Genomic DNA, 19,551 nt, shown 5'->3' with positions numbered 1-19,551 from the left:
GCAGTTCAATTAAGCAGTGTCTGTTAGAGTCGGGCTCCCTCAAAAGATGGCTGCCAATTTAGTGCGAAGGAAAGAGTGAGTCTTATCTTTATGTCAGTTTCTCAGCAGGGCCGGGGAGAAAGTCATGGAAAGCCAGGCTAACTTCAAGGATGGCTGGTAGTGGAAAGAGTCCTATCTCTATGTCAGTTTATCATCCAGGCAGAAGAAAGCAAAACACTACAGCAACATAAACAAATGGGAGGCAAAATGGAGGCCCGTAGGCAACCATCAAGAGCAGGAGACAAAATGGGCACCATCGCCATGTGAATTATACGTCTAAAATAGCCCCAAGTATCCACAGCACCATGAGGACACCTCAAGTAAACAGCATAGAAGGGCCTAGATACCCTTCAAAGACACTATAAAATTAAAGTCAAAAACAAAAACAAAAAAAGCAACTCTATCGGTTCCTGAGAACGAGAGATATCTCCAGGATCGAGTTTGTGGTGCAAAACAGTGGAGAGGAGGGGGGGGGGCATTGTCACTCCGTCTCGACTAGGCAGGACTGTTTAATTCTCAACAAATTCTTTCATATTTAAAACGCGGTAGAAGCTGCAACTCCCCTATGAGAAATGCCCCATGGCACCCTCAAACTTCCGCCGAGGAGGGACTTCGGGGCAGGGGCTCTGCGTGTAAAAGCGACGAAGCCAAGGCTCCAGAGATCAGCAATCTCGTTAGCGGAGCATCGGCACAATCCCGGTGTGGAGGGGGGTGGCCGGCGGGCAATGTGTTGCCGCAATAGATCTTAAACAATTCCACGAACTGACCTCTCTGCCTCTGTGATCTCAGAGGGGTCGGGAGTACAATGCCCCAAGAATAACTTGGTCAGGGGGCTCCAAGCGGCAAAAAGGCAGGGCAAGGTCTCTGGGGCAGCGGGCCAAAGCAGTCCAGCCCTCACGAGCATCAGGGACACGAAAACACCGCAGGACTCAATTTCAGTATCGGAGGCGATCTCCGATCCAGTAATCCCTGCTGAGTCGGATGTAGTCTGTCTCCATATTGGCGCGGACGGTCATCTTCAGGCGGCAACACATAGGACACGGCATCGGGGGCAACGGAACACCGTAGCACATCTCGCAGGAGCACCGATGCAGTCGGGCCTGCTATGGACCCCACGCAGATCACAGCAGGGTGATCAAAGGCACTATCCGGCTCTAGGATCTCAGTGGAGTCAGGTGTGGGAAGACCGCTATTCCGCGCTGCCCGACTGTTCCAGGTGGCAGCAACGAGGACGAGGCATCGGGGGCAGTGGGACACAGCAGCTCAGCCCGCAGGAGCACCGAGGCAGTTGGGACCACGGAGGACCTCACGAAGATCGCCGCGGTGGGGCCGTGTGGCGGCCAGCTGGGCTGACCAGGGTACCGGGGCTTCAGTCGCGGTGAGTAGAGAACTAATATGATCCAAATGTAGAGCGTTAAGAGGTGCTGTTCTCCGGTCACAGGGGGAGTGGAAAGCTTGAAGATAGGATGGTTTATTTCGGGGATTTTCACCAAAAAGGTGATCCCTAAACCAGGAACTTCAAAATCAGCTCCTTGTTCAAGCGGCCATCTTGTGCCATTCCAACAAGCACTGCCTAAGGTATAGATAAGTCACCTTACAGCCCTAAAGTATGGTGCACTATACCACAGGTGTGGGCATATTTGCATGAGTGGAAGTGCCTCTACAGAATCTAAGTCCATTCTTCGATGTTGTAAGTGCCAGGGAAGCTATAGAGAGTGGATGGGCTGGAAACTCGACAAATCGAGTTCCCCAGCACCATGATGACTTTTCTGATCTCAGGAGTGTTTGGTACCAAATTACTCTTCTTAGTAAACTCATACTGATGCCAGTATGTGATTTATTGTAATGTGTACTGAAGACCTACCAACACTGGTGTGGTCACAGACTGGCTTTAGCCAGCCTGACACCCCCAGACATGTTTCTGAACCCCTGGGACGAGAGCCTATGCTCTTTGGATGGGCACAGTGCTCAAGAAGGAAGCTTCAAAGGCCTGCCACATTTGTAATGTGACCCCCAGCCTCTGCTGTTAGCAGCAGGTGGCATCCCCTGGTTTATACCCCCACATTTCGCGGGCAAACCAACAGAAAAACTTAGGAAGAATAGGCGGCGTGCCCTCCTTTGCCAAGTCCACCGCTAAGGTGGGGGAGGTGAGGTGAAGCACATCTTTCAGTCTCTGCCACCTTGAAGATGGGGAGACCCCTCCAATCATGGCTAGGACTATGGCCCCTCCCACAGGACTGTGGCACAATTTAGGGTGTAGTCACTCCAGGTAAGGTGCCCATTGGCCCTGCCTGACACTCCCTTAAAATGCCCCTAAGTTAAGTATTTAAGTGGCTCCCCTAGACCGGGAAACTAGTTCCTGTCGACCTAAGAAGGACGAAGAAGATGCTGTGCAGCGTAGCTTGAAGACAGCTACTGACTTGGCCCCAGGCCTTCTGGTCTGTCTCCAGCTTCAAACACCCTGCAAAAGAAGACATAGCCTGTCCTGCAGCCAGCAACATCCAGAACTCGAAGAAGACTGCCTGACCTTTGGTAAAAACCACAACTCCAGAGGACAGCGGATCTGTCCCCAAGAAATCTACACAAGGGACTCTGAAGCCCTCCGAAAACGCGAGTCCTGCCCACTATGCACCCGACATCTTTGGCCCATTCCAGGTGGCCCACCAATCCAGAACAGGTTCCCCAGTGATCCTGACCTCAAGTCCTGTGTTGGTTGAACCCCTCCTGGATTCCACAATGACACTTGCAGACTGAATCCAGAGGCTCCCTCGACCGTGGCTGGCTCTGTTAAGAATAATCCGACATCAAAGGACACCCATGCACCCGAAGCCCTGGGCCTTGGTTAGCTGAACCCACGGTGTCCCTACGATCCTCAACACCTTAACTTACCTCTGCTAATCACTGGTGACCTTTGTGCATCCTCCGATGCGGCGCCTCATGCCTAGTTGTCAAACTGTGTTTCTCTATAGAAAAGCATTGGGCACCCGCCGCCTGATTTTATTTTTCGATTGTGGTATGACACGGTATCTGCTTCTTTGTTTTCTCACATGTGGATGTTATTTATTCCTTTTATCCCCCCTTTTTCTTTTTCCCTTAGAGTGCCATTGGATTCGATACAGGTACACAAGATATGGCCTCATTTCTGGCAGTTTTAAATTTTCAGTCCAATTGCAATTAACCACGATGTTTGCCTGGTTTCATTCTTCTAATTTTTTACCCTTCTGGCAGCAGACATTTTCTTTGTGCTCTCCCTGTACTGATGGTGATCTGTTAAAATTTGGAAGGTCAAAACACCCTTGAAGGTTACACAGCTGCAGAAGGATAGATTGAAACTTTTTGACTTCATTTATATTCATGCACAATATTGAATTATTTGTTTCTTTTTGCTGTTCTTTTGCTTTTGTGTGCTTCACTTTGAGATGTTTACTTCATTTTCACTAACACTGTGTTTATTCACTTTGCACATTGAGCACTTTTTTAACCATATGTGACCCTTTTGATTCTAGATTTTGTTTGGCTATATCTTGGTTTTTCTGTTCTTTCTCAGTTGTATATACAATACATGGTTTGTAGTGTTGTACAAATAACTGGAGTAGATCTTTTCTAAATTGATGCCCTTTAGGACATTGTTACTTAACATAATGATAACCCAGGTCTCCATGGGGTTTATGGGTAACTCCTTGTATTTTGTATGTATTGTAGGTGGACGATGTTGATTATGTTTTTACCCATTTATTTTGGTGTAGGGTACCCTAGCTGGAATTCTCATTGGGCTTGCACAACTGAACTCCTCTGAGCTCAAGCTAAAGAGACTGTGTTATCGTCATGGGTAAGCTCACACTGACATTTTTTTTACAGTGCTAACAAACATAAATGAGTTGTGCTTTTAGGTACTTTTCTGAAAACTCGATTACAATTCAGATGGAATATGTATAAACCTCTATGCTGGTTAATGTGTGATCTAGTTCATTGCGTGACTTGTGATACATGTAATCTGTTTCTTTTCTGCAATAGTCCCAGGTAGGTTTTCTGAGGTTCACAAACTATGTGGGTTTGTTGGTTTTAAACTGCCTTTGACACAGGGTGAGCACCTCGCTGTATGAAAGAAATATAAGTTCCTCTGATGGACTCCCTGCTGAAGCTGACATTATATAATACACTATTATAAGTATGTGCCACTTAGGTGTGTCTTGTGTCTAAAGACACAAACAGGTGTTGAATGTTCCCCTGCTTCCTCCCCTTCTTTCTCAATCCAATCAGCGCCAGGAAACCTCTGGTGACAGAGCGCTTAAGAAATCTGTTATAACATAACATTCCCAGGGAATGACTAATCCTTAGGTGCAAAATGGTCTTGTTGCTTCAAAAAAGATATCACATTTCCTTGCATTCATCCAATGTTTTTAAGAATCTGTTTTAATGGTAGTGCCACAGATATGTAAATTTTAATAATCACTTGTTCAAACAGTCATAGTCCTTTTTGCTAGAAAAGTCTAGTATCCATATATTGGTTAATCAACATGTTGAATTATTGAAATATTTGTAAATACTAAAATCTATTTCAGACTTGATTGGTCCTTCATCTGGGGGAGAATGTCTTAGGAAAGTATTCTATAGTAGTTCTATGGCCCAAACTTTGGCCAATCTTTTTTTTTTTTTTTTTTTTTTTTTTGAAAACCTTTATTTACAAATGCACAATACACAGCGTCTGCCTACAACCCCACAGGGCCGGCCGCTATGACAAAAACTGGCTGAGCAAAAAATGTAATACGAGGCAGTACGTTGCTGGAGCAATCTATGACATCAACATTATCGGCAAGAGCGTAATATCATAGAAATAGGATAAGAGAGGTTTAATTTTATGTTTTTGTCGAAATGAACACAAACAAACAAACACATGGTATCATAGTGGCAAGGGTTGCTGGAGGTGGGAGGGGGGGAATGGATGTAGGAGAAAAAACGAGTGTAAGGGGGGGGTGGCGCGCATAAGAGAGCAAAGCATGTGGCGAGTAGAGGAGAGGAACGTAAATCACGGAGAGGAGGGGAGAGGGACTTCGTAGTCAAGTGGAGGGGAACAGATGTCTCCACGGTAAGTATTCCAGGGAGCCCAAACTCTGGACCACTTCCCTGGGCGTCCCCGGGCCTCATATACCGTCTTCTCTCGAAACATGGACCAGTCCATGTTCTCTTTCCAGGCACTGAGCACTGGCGGTCTAGGGGAGCCCCAGAGCTGTGCGATATCCCTCTTCGCGATCATATTGCCTAGGGTGACCCAAAGTGTCTGGGCAGCAGTGCAGTCAGACGGTTCCCACACATTCAACAGACAACGACGCGCCTCAGGAAGCAATGGGACCCCCGTGACACGACTCATAACATCATGCACCCTCGACCAATACACTACAATCACTGGACATTCCCACAGAACGTGGAGAAAAGTACCATCCATCCCGCACCCACGCTTACAGCGCCCGTCAGCAACCAGACCCATTCGCACCAGACGCATTCCAGTAAGATACACGCGATGAAGGATTTTCAATTGGACGAAGCGAAGTCGTGCCGGAATAGCCACCTCCTTAGGGGAGGACACGGCGGACTGCCAGTCCTCGTCGTCCAATTCAAGTCCGTCAGCAGTCCAGGCAGCCCGGAGCTTCTCGAGCTGGTCAGCTCTGTTATGGATGAGCTTCTTATAGATTAAGGAGATGGTACTGTCTGGGACATGGCCATCTAGAACTCGATCCTCCAGAGGGGAGGACTGCGGAACGTCAGTACCGGAGGGGAAGACAGAAGACAAGGCATGTCTAACCTGCATATAACGGAAGTGCTCCCTATCATCGAGCCGGTATTCCAACTTTAGTGATTCAAAGGACTTAACCGCGCCACGTGTCCAAAGGTCCCCCACAGTACTAATCCCAATCATGTCCCATTTCTCAAACCCTTTCGTCTTCCACAGGTTGCCCAGTCGCTCCGAGTCATACAGTGGCGTCATACGTGTCAGTCTACCACCCCAGCCCGTGGCCACCGTAGCATCTCGCCATGCCCGCACTGCACATTTCGTTGGGCCCGTAAGGAGTCGAAAGGGGGCCTTAGAGTATAGCGCCCTATTAAAGCTGCCGCCGGGCAACAACAGTTTATCTAAAGCAAAGGCAGGGGCTGGCTCCGGAGAATATGTCGCATGGTTGATGGCGCTCAGGTGCGAGGCCCAGTAGTACCGTCTAATATCCGGCAGCGCAATACCTCCATCGTACCAGGAGAGCGTGAGCTTAGATAAGGCAATGCTGGCACGGCCATCCCAGATAAGTTGCCGCTGTAAACTTTCGACTTCATGGAAATAGCGGGCAGGAACGGGGTCAAAGAAATTTTGCAGGGCATAGAGGAAGCGGGGAAGCGACATCATCTTAAAGAGCGCCGCCCGGCCCAGTGGAGATAAGGGCAGATCACGCCATCGCCGAACATCCTGCTTCAGTCTGCGGAGCGGAGCGTACAAGTTCCGCTCATAGCGGACCGAAGAGATCATGGATACATGGACCCCCAGATACTTAAAACCGTCAGTCGCTACCAGGATGGGAAATCTACGGGGGAGAGGCGGTAGAGTACCAGCTATGGCGTAGACACAGGACTTGGTCCAGTTAATGACCAGTCCCGAGTTCTTACCGAAGGACGTGAGGACGTCGAAGAGGACATTGAGTGACTTCTGAGGGGAAGTAAGATAAAGGAGGATGTCATCCGCATACAAGGAGACACGATCCTCGAGGTCAGGGGACCATCGGATCCCTTTGATCGAGGGTTCCCACCGGAGCCACGCGGCAAGAGGTTCGAGTGCCAGAGCGAACAAAAGCGGAGAAAGGGGACATCCTTGACGTATGCCACGGCCCAAAGGAAAGGGGTCTGAGCACCTCCCATTCACAGCGACCTGAGCTAGCGGCTGTTCATAAAGAAGCTTGACCCATGCGATGAAGTTGGGGCCAAAGCCAAATTTGGCGAGGGCTGCCCATAGGTAAGGCCATTCAATGGTGTCAAATGCCATCGTGGCGTCAAGGGAGGCGATCACTGCTGGCTCGGCAAGAATAGAAGCTCTCGCGAGGACACTGTGGAGCCTACGTAAATTAAGAGCAGTGTTCCTGTGAGGGATGAAACCGGATTGATCCGGATGGATCAAATCGCAAATGACAGCAAGCATCCGATTGGCCAGCACCTTAGCAAGGATTTTGGGTTCCGCATTAAGGAGGGAGATGGGGCGGTACGAGGCACAACGGTCACGAGGTTTGCCATCCTTATAAATGACCACTATGGTAGCAAGGCGCTGCTCAAGGGGGAGGCATCCGGCCTCAACCGCCTCAAGAAACATGTGACGCAGGTGGGCGGCCATCTTGTCGGGACAAAGTTTGTAGAGTTCAATGGGGAGTCCGCTAGGGCCCATTGCCTTACCCGAGCGAAGGGAACGGATTGCGAGGGCAATCTCGTCGACAGTAAAGGGGGCCTCCAGAGCGAGGCAGTCCTCATCAGACACAGTAGGCAGAACAATGTCACGCAGGAGGAACCTGGAGTCGGCCTCATCTCGATCACTAACAGGCGTATAAACCATACGAAAGTGGTCAACAAAGCACTCAACAACCTCACCCGGATCCGAGACAGTCACACCAGAATCACAAACAATGGAGGGAACAACACGACTCGCACGCTCAGTCTTATCCAACCACGCAAGAAGCTTGCTAGCCTTGTCACCCACATCATACAGTCGACCCAGTTGATTTGACCGCATCAATTTAGCAGCATCCGTGACACAGGCCTTATAGTCTGCTTGTTTCAATTCCAATTCATGCAACAGTGCAGGCGTGTCATTCCCACCCAACTCACTTTCAAGCGCAGTGATTTCAGTTTCAAGAGCCACAACAGCCTCCCTCTTGACCCTACGCTCAGTAGCAATGAGTGACAGGGCGGAACCCCGAATAACCGTCTTGAAGGCCTCCCAGAGAACAGTGGGGGAAGTGACAGAGCCCAGATTCTCAGAAAAATAGCAATCTATTGCCTTAATCAAGTCTGAACGGAGCCGGGGGTTTTTAAAATGCCAGGGAGGGATCGGGGGAACTCTGTTACCATGCAGACCACCCACAGAAATCGTGATCAGCAGGGGGGAGTGGTCCGAGATACCCCGGGGGAGATGTCGAATCTCACGAACAGTGGACAAAGTGGAGGCTAACATAAGAAAATAATCAATACGGGAGAGGCTGCCGTGCGCGCCAGAATGGAAAGTGTATTGTTGGAGCGTGGGATGTAGTGAGCGCCAGACATCTACTAAGCCAAAAGTGTCAGCCATTTCACTGAGCCACATCTGGGACTGTGGCAATACTCTAGGGGGTAGTCGGTCGCAGTCGCCGGACATGACAGAATTGAAGTCCCCGCCCAGGACCAACAAGCCGTCTGGCAGCCCAAGAAGAGTCCTACCTAAATCAGCATAAGTGGTAGCCTGCAGTCCCGGGGGGATATAGACAGCAACAAACACGACCTGTTTACCCTCCCACCTCCCCGAAACAGCAGCATACCGCCCACGCCCATCAAGGATAACATCATCAATAGCAAGAGCAAGGGAAGACTTTACCATAATACCCACACCCCGGGAACCCGAGGTGAAACCCGCATGTGCAACCAGTCGATAACCCCGGCGGTCTAAGGCCTTGCAAGCGTTACCAATCAAGTGGGTCTCTTGAAGGAACACAACATCAGGGGCGTGGCGCCTCAAAAATTGCAGTACGATGCCTCGCTTAATCCTGTCACCCAAACCATTTACGTTCCAAGAAAGAATCCGCAGTTCACCCCCCCCCATTACGGCAAAAACATTCCACACCCACCCCCCAGCAGGACCCACTATGAACAATCATTGCAAGATATGAAATACCATGAAACAAAGAACAAAACAAATTAAGCGAAACACAAACCAGTCCCCAAACACCGACCCCAGAACCCAAACCCGTTACAACACCCCCCTCCCTGCACCCCTGCTGACTAAAAAGCCACCCCCAACTGCAGTGTGCCTGTCGCCCCATACTTCTACACAAAGAACCCCCCGAGGAGGAAGGGAGAAATCACCCGTTACCGCATAATCACGGGCAGAGTCATTAAAGAATAAGTCAATATGTACAGTACGTTGCATAGTCTCAATCGGAACCTCCAGGGCATCTGTTACTCCTGGGCCTCTGCACCACCTTCCGCACCACCAGGGCCTCCGCTCCCAAAGTCATCGGCCGGCAACGAGTCCAACCGGTCAGCTGCACGTTCAGGTTGATCAAAGAAATAGGCACGTTCCCGATATTCAATCCGGAGCCGGGCCGGAAACAGCATGGCATATTTCAGTCCCCGGTCCCTTAGGCGACGCTTCACTCCGAGGAAACCTGATCTGTGCCGCTGCACTTGAGGAGTGAAGTCGGGATATATGGAGACAGAGTTATTGTCATACTTCAGGGGACCATGTTTACGGGCGGCCTGGAGGATAGCATCCCTGTCCCGGTAATGAAAAAGCTTGGCAATGATAGGCCTCGGCGGGTTCCCCGGCTTCACTTGACCTCCGGGGAATCGATAGGCGCGCTCAACGGCGAAGAACTTACTAAGTCCTGCCGGAGCCAGGTGGGCGACTATTAGTTCCTCGACCAGAAGATCGGTCGCTACCGAACCATCGCCTTCCGGAACTCCGACAAGGCGTATGTTATTCCGCCTGGCCCTGTTATCATAGTCCTCCATCCGCTTGAGCAGCAAGTCGTGCGATGCACGCAGATTGCCAATTTCGGATTGCGCCTCAGCCATGTCGTTCACCAGGCTCGACGTTTTAAGATCCAGTGCCTTCACCCGCTCATTTGTTTTGGCCAGGTCGGCTCGAATCAGAGTCACATCCACCGCCACCGTGTCTATTTTGGTCACTACGGCCTCGAATTGTTGGCCCATGTCGGCCTTGAGTCCAGTGATGGCAGCCATAAGGTCTTGGAGTGACACTTCCGACGTAGACGATGTGTCCGTTTGAAGTCCTTCAGCACCCATGCATACGGCCCCGGGGGAGCCTCTCGGCTGGGTATAGCGTTCGATCATGTTCGTCTGGACCGATCCCCCCCGGGTCGCAGCCTTTCGGCGTCTTTCGGCCTCCACTTTCGTCGCCATCTCGCCTTCAGAGTTGGCCGGTTAGCCAAAGGAGGTGACGAGCAGGTAGAAAAGTCTTGAAACTCCGATGCGCCTATGAGACAGAGGTGTAGCGGCCTCCTTGCCAGTCCAACGGAGGATCGTGCAGATCGAGAGGGCAGCAGGCGAGGCAGAGTAGGAGGAGACAGGAACAAAGGGAAGGAAACCGAAAGTGAAAGCAATACACCTCCGGCGGGCCAGATGCCAGGCAGCCGTTGTTGTTCAATTACAAGTCGGCCACAGTGGGCAGCCAAGTCCCCGGTCGCGCCAGCGGGCAGGCCAGAAAGTTCCAAGTTGCAGAAAAATGGTCCCCAAGGTCCGATTTCGACCGGAAAAGGATCAGTAGCATCAGCGATGATAATGCTGCAAAAGCCCGTCAAAATGACCAGGATAGGTGAAGGATAGATAAAGGAGGACGGCGCGGGTCTCGGGAGCTCTCTGCTCACGCGACCATCTTGGATGCCCGCGTAGCTCCTCCCCCCACTTTGGCCAATCTTAACGCGGCAAAAACGCTGTTCCTTCTTGATCGTGGCTAAGCCCCGATAAATTTGGTAAATTTTTTGAGGCAACAAGATGCTTGTGCAAAAAGCAACTAGTCCCTCACTGGGAGTAGCTAAAGTTCAGTAAGTAGCTATTTCAGATAAAAAAAGAAGCAACTAGCACGAACAGCAACTAGAATACATTCTGGATAAGGTATCGCCTACAGTACATGTTAAAGATATGACATGTCACCAGGAATTTCCATGACCATAAAGAAGAATGGGGCCCAATTCCAAGGTGACTTGCAGTATCCTTTTAATGTAAAACCGAGTGTACATTATTCCATATATTAAGGGCCACAAGAATAATGCAAATCGGCGACTGCTACATTTTCTGCATAATTGTGGATTTGCCACATAATCTATTATTCAAATACTCTGAACATTTCAACAAAAAAATAATTTCTAGCTTCAACAGCTCAAAAATTACCAAAAATGTGATGGAACGTGTTGCTGCACAATGGAAGGCCCTAAGCAGAGAGTACTTTTCAGATGATTAGTGCTATATTTGAATGTTAAAGGATGCTGATGAGGTGAAGTAATATTATCACTCAATGTGCCACAATATACTGTGTTTCAAAAAAATATTCAAATCAGTTTATTATAATGTCTGATTTAAAAAATGCTGTATCTCAGAGTGTGTAAAAAAATACAGAGGGATTCGGTCTTTCTTGTTGCCCCAGTATTGGAACTTTCATAGATTCCCATGCTTTGTATCATTCCCCCGTCGTCGGAATGGGAGCCTCGGTAAATAAAAAATACCATAGCAGAGAAAACTAGGCCTAGGCCTCATCTCATTTTGTAGCTTGTCCACCTCTTTTTGTAAAGGAGACCATAAATTCTGCAACACCAATCAGAACAGCCTCACCCCTTAGAACCCTCCTGAGAGAGCCTCAGAGCCGCAGATTTTTCTACCACACGTTGTGCTAGGGAGTCTCCACTGAGCTCTTCTCAGTTTTTTTCTCTTCAACTTGGATTCTTTTACATTTTCTTCAAATTTACAATGTCTGACAAGGAGAAGAAGGCATTATTTAGAGCTGTGCTACTTGTTCTAAAAAGAGTTTATGGAGGACAAGCATGATGACTGTATCTACTGCTTGTACCCGGACCACAAGGCCACAGATTGTAAGATCTGTAGGACTTTCTCTACAAAGACCTTGAGAGACAGGGAGGGCCGCCTGTTAACTTGGCTGCAGAAGATAAAATCACATAAGGAAGTTATTTCATCTGACGATGAGGACTCTTCATCAGCTGCGTCCTCCAGAAGATCCCGAAAGAGGGGTAGGTCATCCCCTTCTACTTCTACTGAGCCACCTGTCAAAGCCTTACAAAAGACCTCCGATAGGTCTTAAAGGGCTAGTCCCATTAAATCTCCTCACCGAGGTGAAAAGGAGAGGCTGGGACAGGCTGCGGAGACAGACACAGCCAAGAAAGGGAAAAAAGATGTTTCTGTTACTTCTCCACCATCTCAAAAGGAGAAGGAAGGCAAGAAATCTCCTACTGTCCCTCAGAAAGGAAAGCCTGACAAGAAACAACGTCCGTCGACGACGAAATCAGCAGGTACGTCGATGACAACTTCAAAGAAAGACCCGAGTTATCGTATAGCTCCGTCGACGGTTCCGTCGACTGTGGGTTCGTCGACGACTGTAGCCTTGATAGCTTCGTCGACATTTAAAATGCCTGTTTCCTGCTCATTGACGATGGTGTCTACATTCTTGACGTCGACGATTATGACAGCAAAGGTAGTGTCGACGGCGGCGAGGACGACGTCGACGACGGCAGCTATAATGGTGTTGACGACGAACTCGTCGACAACACCGTCGACGATCAATCCACTGTCGCCGACGAAAACTCCGTCGACAAGATCCATGTCTCCGTCGACTGTCCCGTCGACAGTTCTATCGACGACGATTATGCCGACATTTCCGTCGACGACGATCCAAAAAGTCCGCATTTCCATACGAAGGCGACAAATAACCCCTAAGATGACCTCTCCTAGGTGGGTAACACATTTGCCTCCCACTCTGCTATTTGATGAGGAGTCTGACGACGAAGGTGATGATGGTCCTTATGGGGATGACTACAGCCCATCGGACTTACAAGTAAAGTGTCAGGATACAGATTCTGAGGAATATTACGATGAAGGGCGCCAATATGTCCAACAAGACAGGCCTCCACAGAACTTAAGTAAGGATATGGTGGCAATGCCGTCTTCTCTAATTTCGGATTTGCAGTTAATGTTGCAGGATTATAGCAGATGTTTCCATCGCAAACTGCAGTACAACCAGAGCGTCCTCCTTCTCCATCTATTCCTTCTACTCCTGCGGTGGCAGTGACACCTGTGGTTTCACGAGTTGCGGAACCAGAACCCAGAGAGAGTTACCAAGAGGTGGTGACCGTTCAGGATGACGATGTCTCCTCTGATGGAAATCTTCAGGAAGATCCTCCTCATGATCCAGATAGAAGTTATGTAAATGTAAATGTAATTTATATTTATATAGCGCATTATCACCAACGGTCTCTAAGCACTTGCTTTGGTAACCCGTCCTAGTTTTTCCCTGTGAGATAACCCGTACTGGGCACCCCCAAGGTGAAAGCCAGGCATCCTGCCGCGGGGGGCCATAGTGGAGATTAAGCAAGCTATTGCCCGGAGTTGCAGAGTGTGAACCCGTTATTTGAGCAGGCATCGAAGCGAGAATTATCGAGTCCGTGGACATTTTTGGGCTCAAGACCCTGCCGCGTCGGGAATTGAACCCTGGTCCCGGGCCATACTTCTGCATCAGGGTCTGCCGCTCTAACCATTGAGCCACACTTCTCCACTAATGATGATGATGACTTTCCGAATCCGGATGCACCAGTGCCAGATACTGCTACCTTCCCTCCAGCTGACATTGGAGGTTTCCATAACCTTATGGAGAGGGCGTCTAAGAGATTTCACCTGCCGATTACTACTGTTCAGACAGACTGCTTCCTTTATGACTTTAAGGAACCTTACAGAAAGTCCATTCGGTCAATCCCAATAATAGAACATGTATGGTCAGAAGGTATTAAAGTCATGCAAAATCCTGCAACAGTCATCCCTGTTCTTCCCCGGCTGGAGAAGAAGTATAAAGCGCCAGAGGGCAGTCCAGCTTGCCTAATTTGACAACCAAAACCGGATTCCGTCATTTCCCAAGCGGTGCAAAGCAAGTCTATAAATCCATCGACACCACTTACAACACCGCCAGACAAAGAAGGGAGACGTCTGGACAATGTGGGCAAAAGATTCTCTACCATGGCCAGCCTTCTAGTTCGAGCTTCTAATGCTCTTGCCATCTTGGGCAGGTATGATCGCCAGATGTGGTGAGATTTATCCCCATTTGTGGATCAGCTTCCAGACGCAGCGAAAGATGAGGCCAGGAAGGTTCTGATGGAAGGAGAGCGTTCCTCTTCAGAGGTCATAGATTGTGCTATGGACATAGCGACTACTGCTTTTCGTGCCCTGGCGGGTTCAGCTGTGTTGAGGCACCAGGGCTGGCTGCGGGCAACCTGGTTTCGCCAGGAGGTCCAGAACAAGATCTTAGATTTGCCGTACGATGGAGACATGCTTTTCGGAAAGCATGTGGATGAAGCCCTTCAAGGCATCAAAAAGAACACGGACACTGCGAAGTCCTTGGGGACTTTGAATTGCAGCAAAGTTCCATTCAAAGGTGCGAGAGGGAGAGGTTTTACCTCATACAGAGGTGGCAACCAACAGCGGTACTCTTCATATTCGCAATCCTCCCAATCTTACAAACCCCAATACTCCAATACGCCAGTCGGCGTCTTTCTCTCGACAATCACAGAAAGGTCGTCAAGGGCGGGATAACTCCAAACGTCAATAGCGGCCTTACGGCTCTTTCTACTGTTCCTACCCCTCCGATAACATCAGCGGGGGGCAGGATTTATCGTCGTCTAAGCAGTTGGAAGGTTATTACATCAGACCAGTGGGTCCTGAATATCGTTCAGAGTGGCCAAACGATGGAATTTCAACATCTTCCTCCAAACAGAGCTCCAGGCGCCAACGAGTCGAAACATCTGGGACTGCTACATCTTGAAGCCCACCAGCTTTTAATCAAGGGGGCAATAGAACCTGTACCTCTCTCACAAAGGGGGAAATGGTTTTATTCCAGGTTCTTGGTTCGCAAAACAACAGAAAAATGGCGCCCCATATTAGATCTACGGGAGCTCAAAACCTATTTCATCAAGCTATCCTTCAGGATGGTCACTCGCCAGGATATTCTTCGTCTGCTAAATCCAGGAGACTACATTGCGACTCTGGATTTAGAGGATGCTTATTTCCATGTGCCGATCCATCCATCTCACAGACAATACTTGTGCTTCACAGTAGGCAAGAGCCATTTTCAGTTCAAAGTACCTCTTTTGGTCTCCGGTCTGCACCAAGGATATTCACAAAGGTGTTGGCTCCGGTGGTAGCATTCCTCAGGAAACAATCTATGGAAGTTTTTCCCTCCCTGGACGACTGGCTGGTCAAGGCTCCATCTTTCCAGGGAACGTCCAAGGCCATTACGACCTGCATCCAACTGTTCAACCACCTGGGCCTCCAGCTCAACAAGAACAAATCGGTTCTTCAACCATCCAGGTCAGCAAGGTTTCTGGGATCCATTCTGGACACGAAACGTTGCAAGGCTTACCCAACGGAGGAACGCCAAAACAAATTGATGCTATCTGCTCGCCTCTAGCTAAAGAGGAAATCCCTATCAGTACGGCTCTACACGGCCCTGCTTGGATCGATCTCATCCTGCATACCATTGATTCCGCATTGCAGGCTGCAAATGCGTCCACTGCAAGAGCAGCCCGACAAGCAATGGTGCCAGGCGGAGGGCTCTTTCGACGACAGGATTACTGTAACACCAGCAATGAAAAGAGCATGCGGCTGGTGGTTGGTGAAAGACAACATCGCGAAGGGATTAACATTCACACTTCATCCGTCTCCCATGGTTCTCACCACGGACGCCTCGTTAGAAGGCTGGGGAGCGGTGCTCCAGGAACTGCACGTGAGCGGTCACTAGGATCCAGTTCAACGCAAGTGCCACATCAACCTGTTAGAACTCAAAGCCATTCGATTAGCCTTGCAGGCTTTTCTGCCACGAATTCAGAATCGTTCAGTGCTGGTCCGGACGGACAACACAACGGCCATACACTATATCAACAAGCAGGCGGGACAAGATCCTAGATTCTCTCCAAAGAAGCTCAACTGATTTGGGATTGGGCGAATCTTCACAATATTGCTCTGACAGCAGAACACCTTGCAGGTTCGCTCAACATAACAGCGGATGCGCTGAGTCGTCAGAAATCGATCAGTCACGAATGGGAGTTAGACCACACCATTCTAGAGGAGGTGTTCTCGGTCTGGGGAACCCCGACCATAGACCTGTTTGCAACTCCAGAGAACACCAAATGCAGATTCTATGCAAGCAGGGATCACCATCCGGGGTCCTTGGGGAACGCGCTTACGATTGCCTGGTAAGGCGAATTCTTTTACGCTTTTCCTTCGATACCCCTAATCCCGAGGTTGATCAGGAAAGTCGAGGCGGAGCCGTGCAGAATGATCTTGATGGCACCGGCGTGGCCCCGACAGTTCTGGTACACGGAACTCCTCCTGCTTTCTCAGGACCATCCAATTCGCCTGCAAACGGTTCCTTCTCTGTTGACGAGGTCTCAGGGTCAAGTGCTCCATCCGGACCGGAGCTCGCTTCACTTGACAGCGTGGCTCCTGAGTACAGGGAATTCCAGAATCTGAACCTCACCAAGGAGTGTAGGGACATCTTGTCTCAAGCTCGAGCTCCAAGTACGAACAGAACTTATAGGGCAAAATGGAAAAGGTTCTGCCTCTGGTGTCAGAAACAACATCTTCACCCTTACACTTCAGCTCCGCATCAGATTTTGCCATATATCCTGTCGCTGGCTAAATCCGGGTTGGCTCATTCTTCTGTTAAAGTTCATCTGGCAGCCATCTCAAGGTTAAGACGGACGTCTTCAGGTCCTTCGCTTTGGTCCGCTAGGATTGTCAAGCAGTTCTTGAAAGGCCTGTTCAGGGTTTTTCCTCCAGTCCGTCCTCCACCAGTCTGGAAACTTAATTTGATCTTGGCTCAGCTAATGAGAGCACCGTTTGAACCCATTCACAAAACGGACCTTAAATTCCTATCTTGGAAGCTAGCTCTTCTGTTGGCATTGACATCGTCCAGACGGATTAGCGAGCTCCAGGCACTGACAATCGTGGAGCCTTTCCTACAATTCAAGTGGGATGTCCTGATCCTACGGACGAATCCAAAGTTTATCCTGAAGGTTCCGTCTGAATTCCATATGAATGAACCATTGATTTTGAAGTCTTTTTTCCCGCGACCTACTACTTCAGCAGAGAGGTCCTTACATTCTTTGGACATTCAGAGGTGTCTAAAGTTCTATTTGGAGCGCACGAAACCTTTTAGGAAATTCTCACAACTGTTCGTCTCCTACAGTGCCACGCGGAAGGGATTTCCATTGTCCATACACCGCATTTTTCACTGGATCTCCAGTGCTATTCAGTTCTGCCTTAAAAAAGCAGGCAAACCGCTCGAAAGAAGGGTCCGTGCACATTCCACAAGATCAGTGGCTCTATTTTCAGGAGTTCCTATCAAGGACATCTGCAGAGCAGCGACGTGGAGCAGTACGCATACCTTCACGAAGACACTACTGCCTGGATTCTTCTACGAAGAATGATGCAGCTGTTGGACAGGCAGTCCTGAGGAATCTTTTTCAATGAGAGGTGAGCTTTCCCTACAATCCCTCCTTCCTGTGTTGCATATTTTGTATCCCTTGTGATAGTCCTTGCTAATGTAACAAGTATATATATATTTGGTTGTCCAATGTGAGTATCTATGTGGCAAGGTGGTGATATTCTTATAACAAAATGTGCTTTTAGGGCTTACTGCTAGCTACTCTGATTCAAAGCATGGGAATCTATGAAAGTTCCAATACTCGGGCAAAAAAAACAAGTTACTTACCTGTAACTTTGGTTCCCCAGTATTGGTAACTTTCATAGATTCCCATGCGCCCACCCTCCTCCCCTGGGAAAGCTCGGCCTTTTTACTTAGATAGTGGCTGTTGCACAACGGCTACGAAAATCTGAGGCTCTTAGGCTCTCTCAGGAGGGTTCTAAGGGGTGAGGCTGTTCTGATTGGTTGTTGCAGAATTTTTGGTCTCTTTTACAAAAAGAGGTGGACAGCTACAAAACGAGATGAGGCCTAGGCCTAGCTTTCTCTTTTGTACTTACTGCTTTGGTATTTTTTATTTACCGAGGCTCCCATTCCGAAGACGGGGGAATGATACAAAGCATGGGAATCTATGAAAGTTACCAATACTGGGGAACCAAAGTTACAGGTAAGTAACTTGTTTTTCTTATGAGTTATACTGTGCAAACATGTTGCCATAAATCTTTCTGCTGATCCCAGCTTATTTTAGAAAAGCAAATCTGAAGGAAAAGCCAGTTCTAATTTTCGTTGTTTAAACTGCAGCTGTGATGACACTCTGTGACCTGCCTTTTATCTCCGATTCGCAGCAGAAATTTTGATGTTACAACATTAGTGCAATAACTTATTACAATTTAGATGTTACATAATTTTCCCATTGCAGGTGACTAGAGACGTCAAAACTTGACTATAATAAGGAAATCAAAAGCAATCTTTTAATCAGGTTTTACAGACTCCACATTATATAGATATTTATAAGGATATTATAAGTTGCTGAGGAGTAACATGACCATATACACGAAAGAGACCAAAGGCAGAGTTCCTTTATTAAGTCATTGTACTCTGAAGTGACTAACAATATCCTTATAATGTGCAGCAGAAAGTATTATATTCCTTATAATACATGGTCACACCATCACCCTTCCCACAAACCTCTTCAAACCTTGGTGTATTGCTCTTTCATATAAAAGAGAAAGGATGACTGCAGACATTAAGAATACAAGTAGAATCTTTAGTGCAGAATAATACACTCCAAAAAATCAGTTAGATATTTATTGCCAAAATATATAAGAATCAGTTTTGTACAAGTCCGATAATAAAACAATTGTAGTTCAGAATGTGTAGAAACATGTAGTAAAATTATAGCTTTCTAATAATGACCTAAAGCATACAAAAAATAAACATATTGCCTTAATGAGTTCCTTTCTGCTGATTAATCACTGTCCATCTAGAAAAAGAGAGCAGCAGAAGGAAAAACCAGAGTTCGTTAGCACTGTTTAAACTGCAGTTTTAATTATTCTTCGCGTTCTGCTTTTCCCATTGGCTGCTGGCAGGAATCATTATTACAAAGAAAACACAAAGAGGCATTATTACGTCAGAACTCGGCTGTGGTGAGTTATTACAGTTGAGCATCTACACCGCTTCATTATTAAGTGGCGTCTCTCCCACTGTTGCAGCGGTACTCCAAAAATAATTTCTAAACCAGCATCTCTGTTTCCCTGAAATGTCCAGTCACACATTCATTCACCAGTGGGGCCCATAACACTGCACACTTTTCTCTGCTCTCTTTAACTGTACTTCAGGGATTGGTGAAACACAGAGGAGTAATGCTGTAATATTGGCGGAGTGTCTAAATCTATTTTAACAATTTATTCTTTACAACTGCAGTTTTAAACAATTTACCATAATTTCTCAACAAATGTCAATTTATTCAGACACACCACCATTACGGTGATGGATCAGCTAGTAATAAATAGATGTAGGAAAACAACAAGACCCGCTTTAATTTTCCATTTATCTAATTTTTATTAAAAGCAAACTTTTAG

At 48.1% G+C, this 19,551-nt stretch overlaps 1 protein-coding gene across 2 annotated transcripts in view; it reads left to right on the top strand.

The window, feature by feature from the left end:
* The window catches only part of ATG2B (autophagy related 2B), a 1,072,129-nt gene that overhangs the window by 920,982 nt on the left and 131,596 nt on the right, over positions 1 to 19,551 (top strand). For both annotated transcript variants that reach the window (XM_086937744.1, XM_086937743.1), the window contains exon 38: positions 3,786 to 3,868. In XM_086937744.1, the coding sequence (XP_086793870.1) occupies positions 3,786 to 3,868 (83 nt within the window). The remainder of the gene's footprint in view (positions 1 to 3,785; positions 3,869 to 19,551) is intronic.

The sequence above is a fragment of the Lissotriton vulgaris genome, chromosome 9 (assembly GCF_964263255.1).
Source record: "Lissotriton vulgaris chromosome 9, aLisVul1.2, whole genome shotgun sequence".
NCBI classification, from domain to species: Eukaryota; Metazoa; Chordata; class Amphibia; order Caudata; family Salamandridae; genus Lissotriton; species Lissotriton vulgaris.
This window is presented reverse-complemented; position numbering and strand designations above follow the sequence as displayed.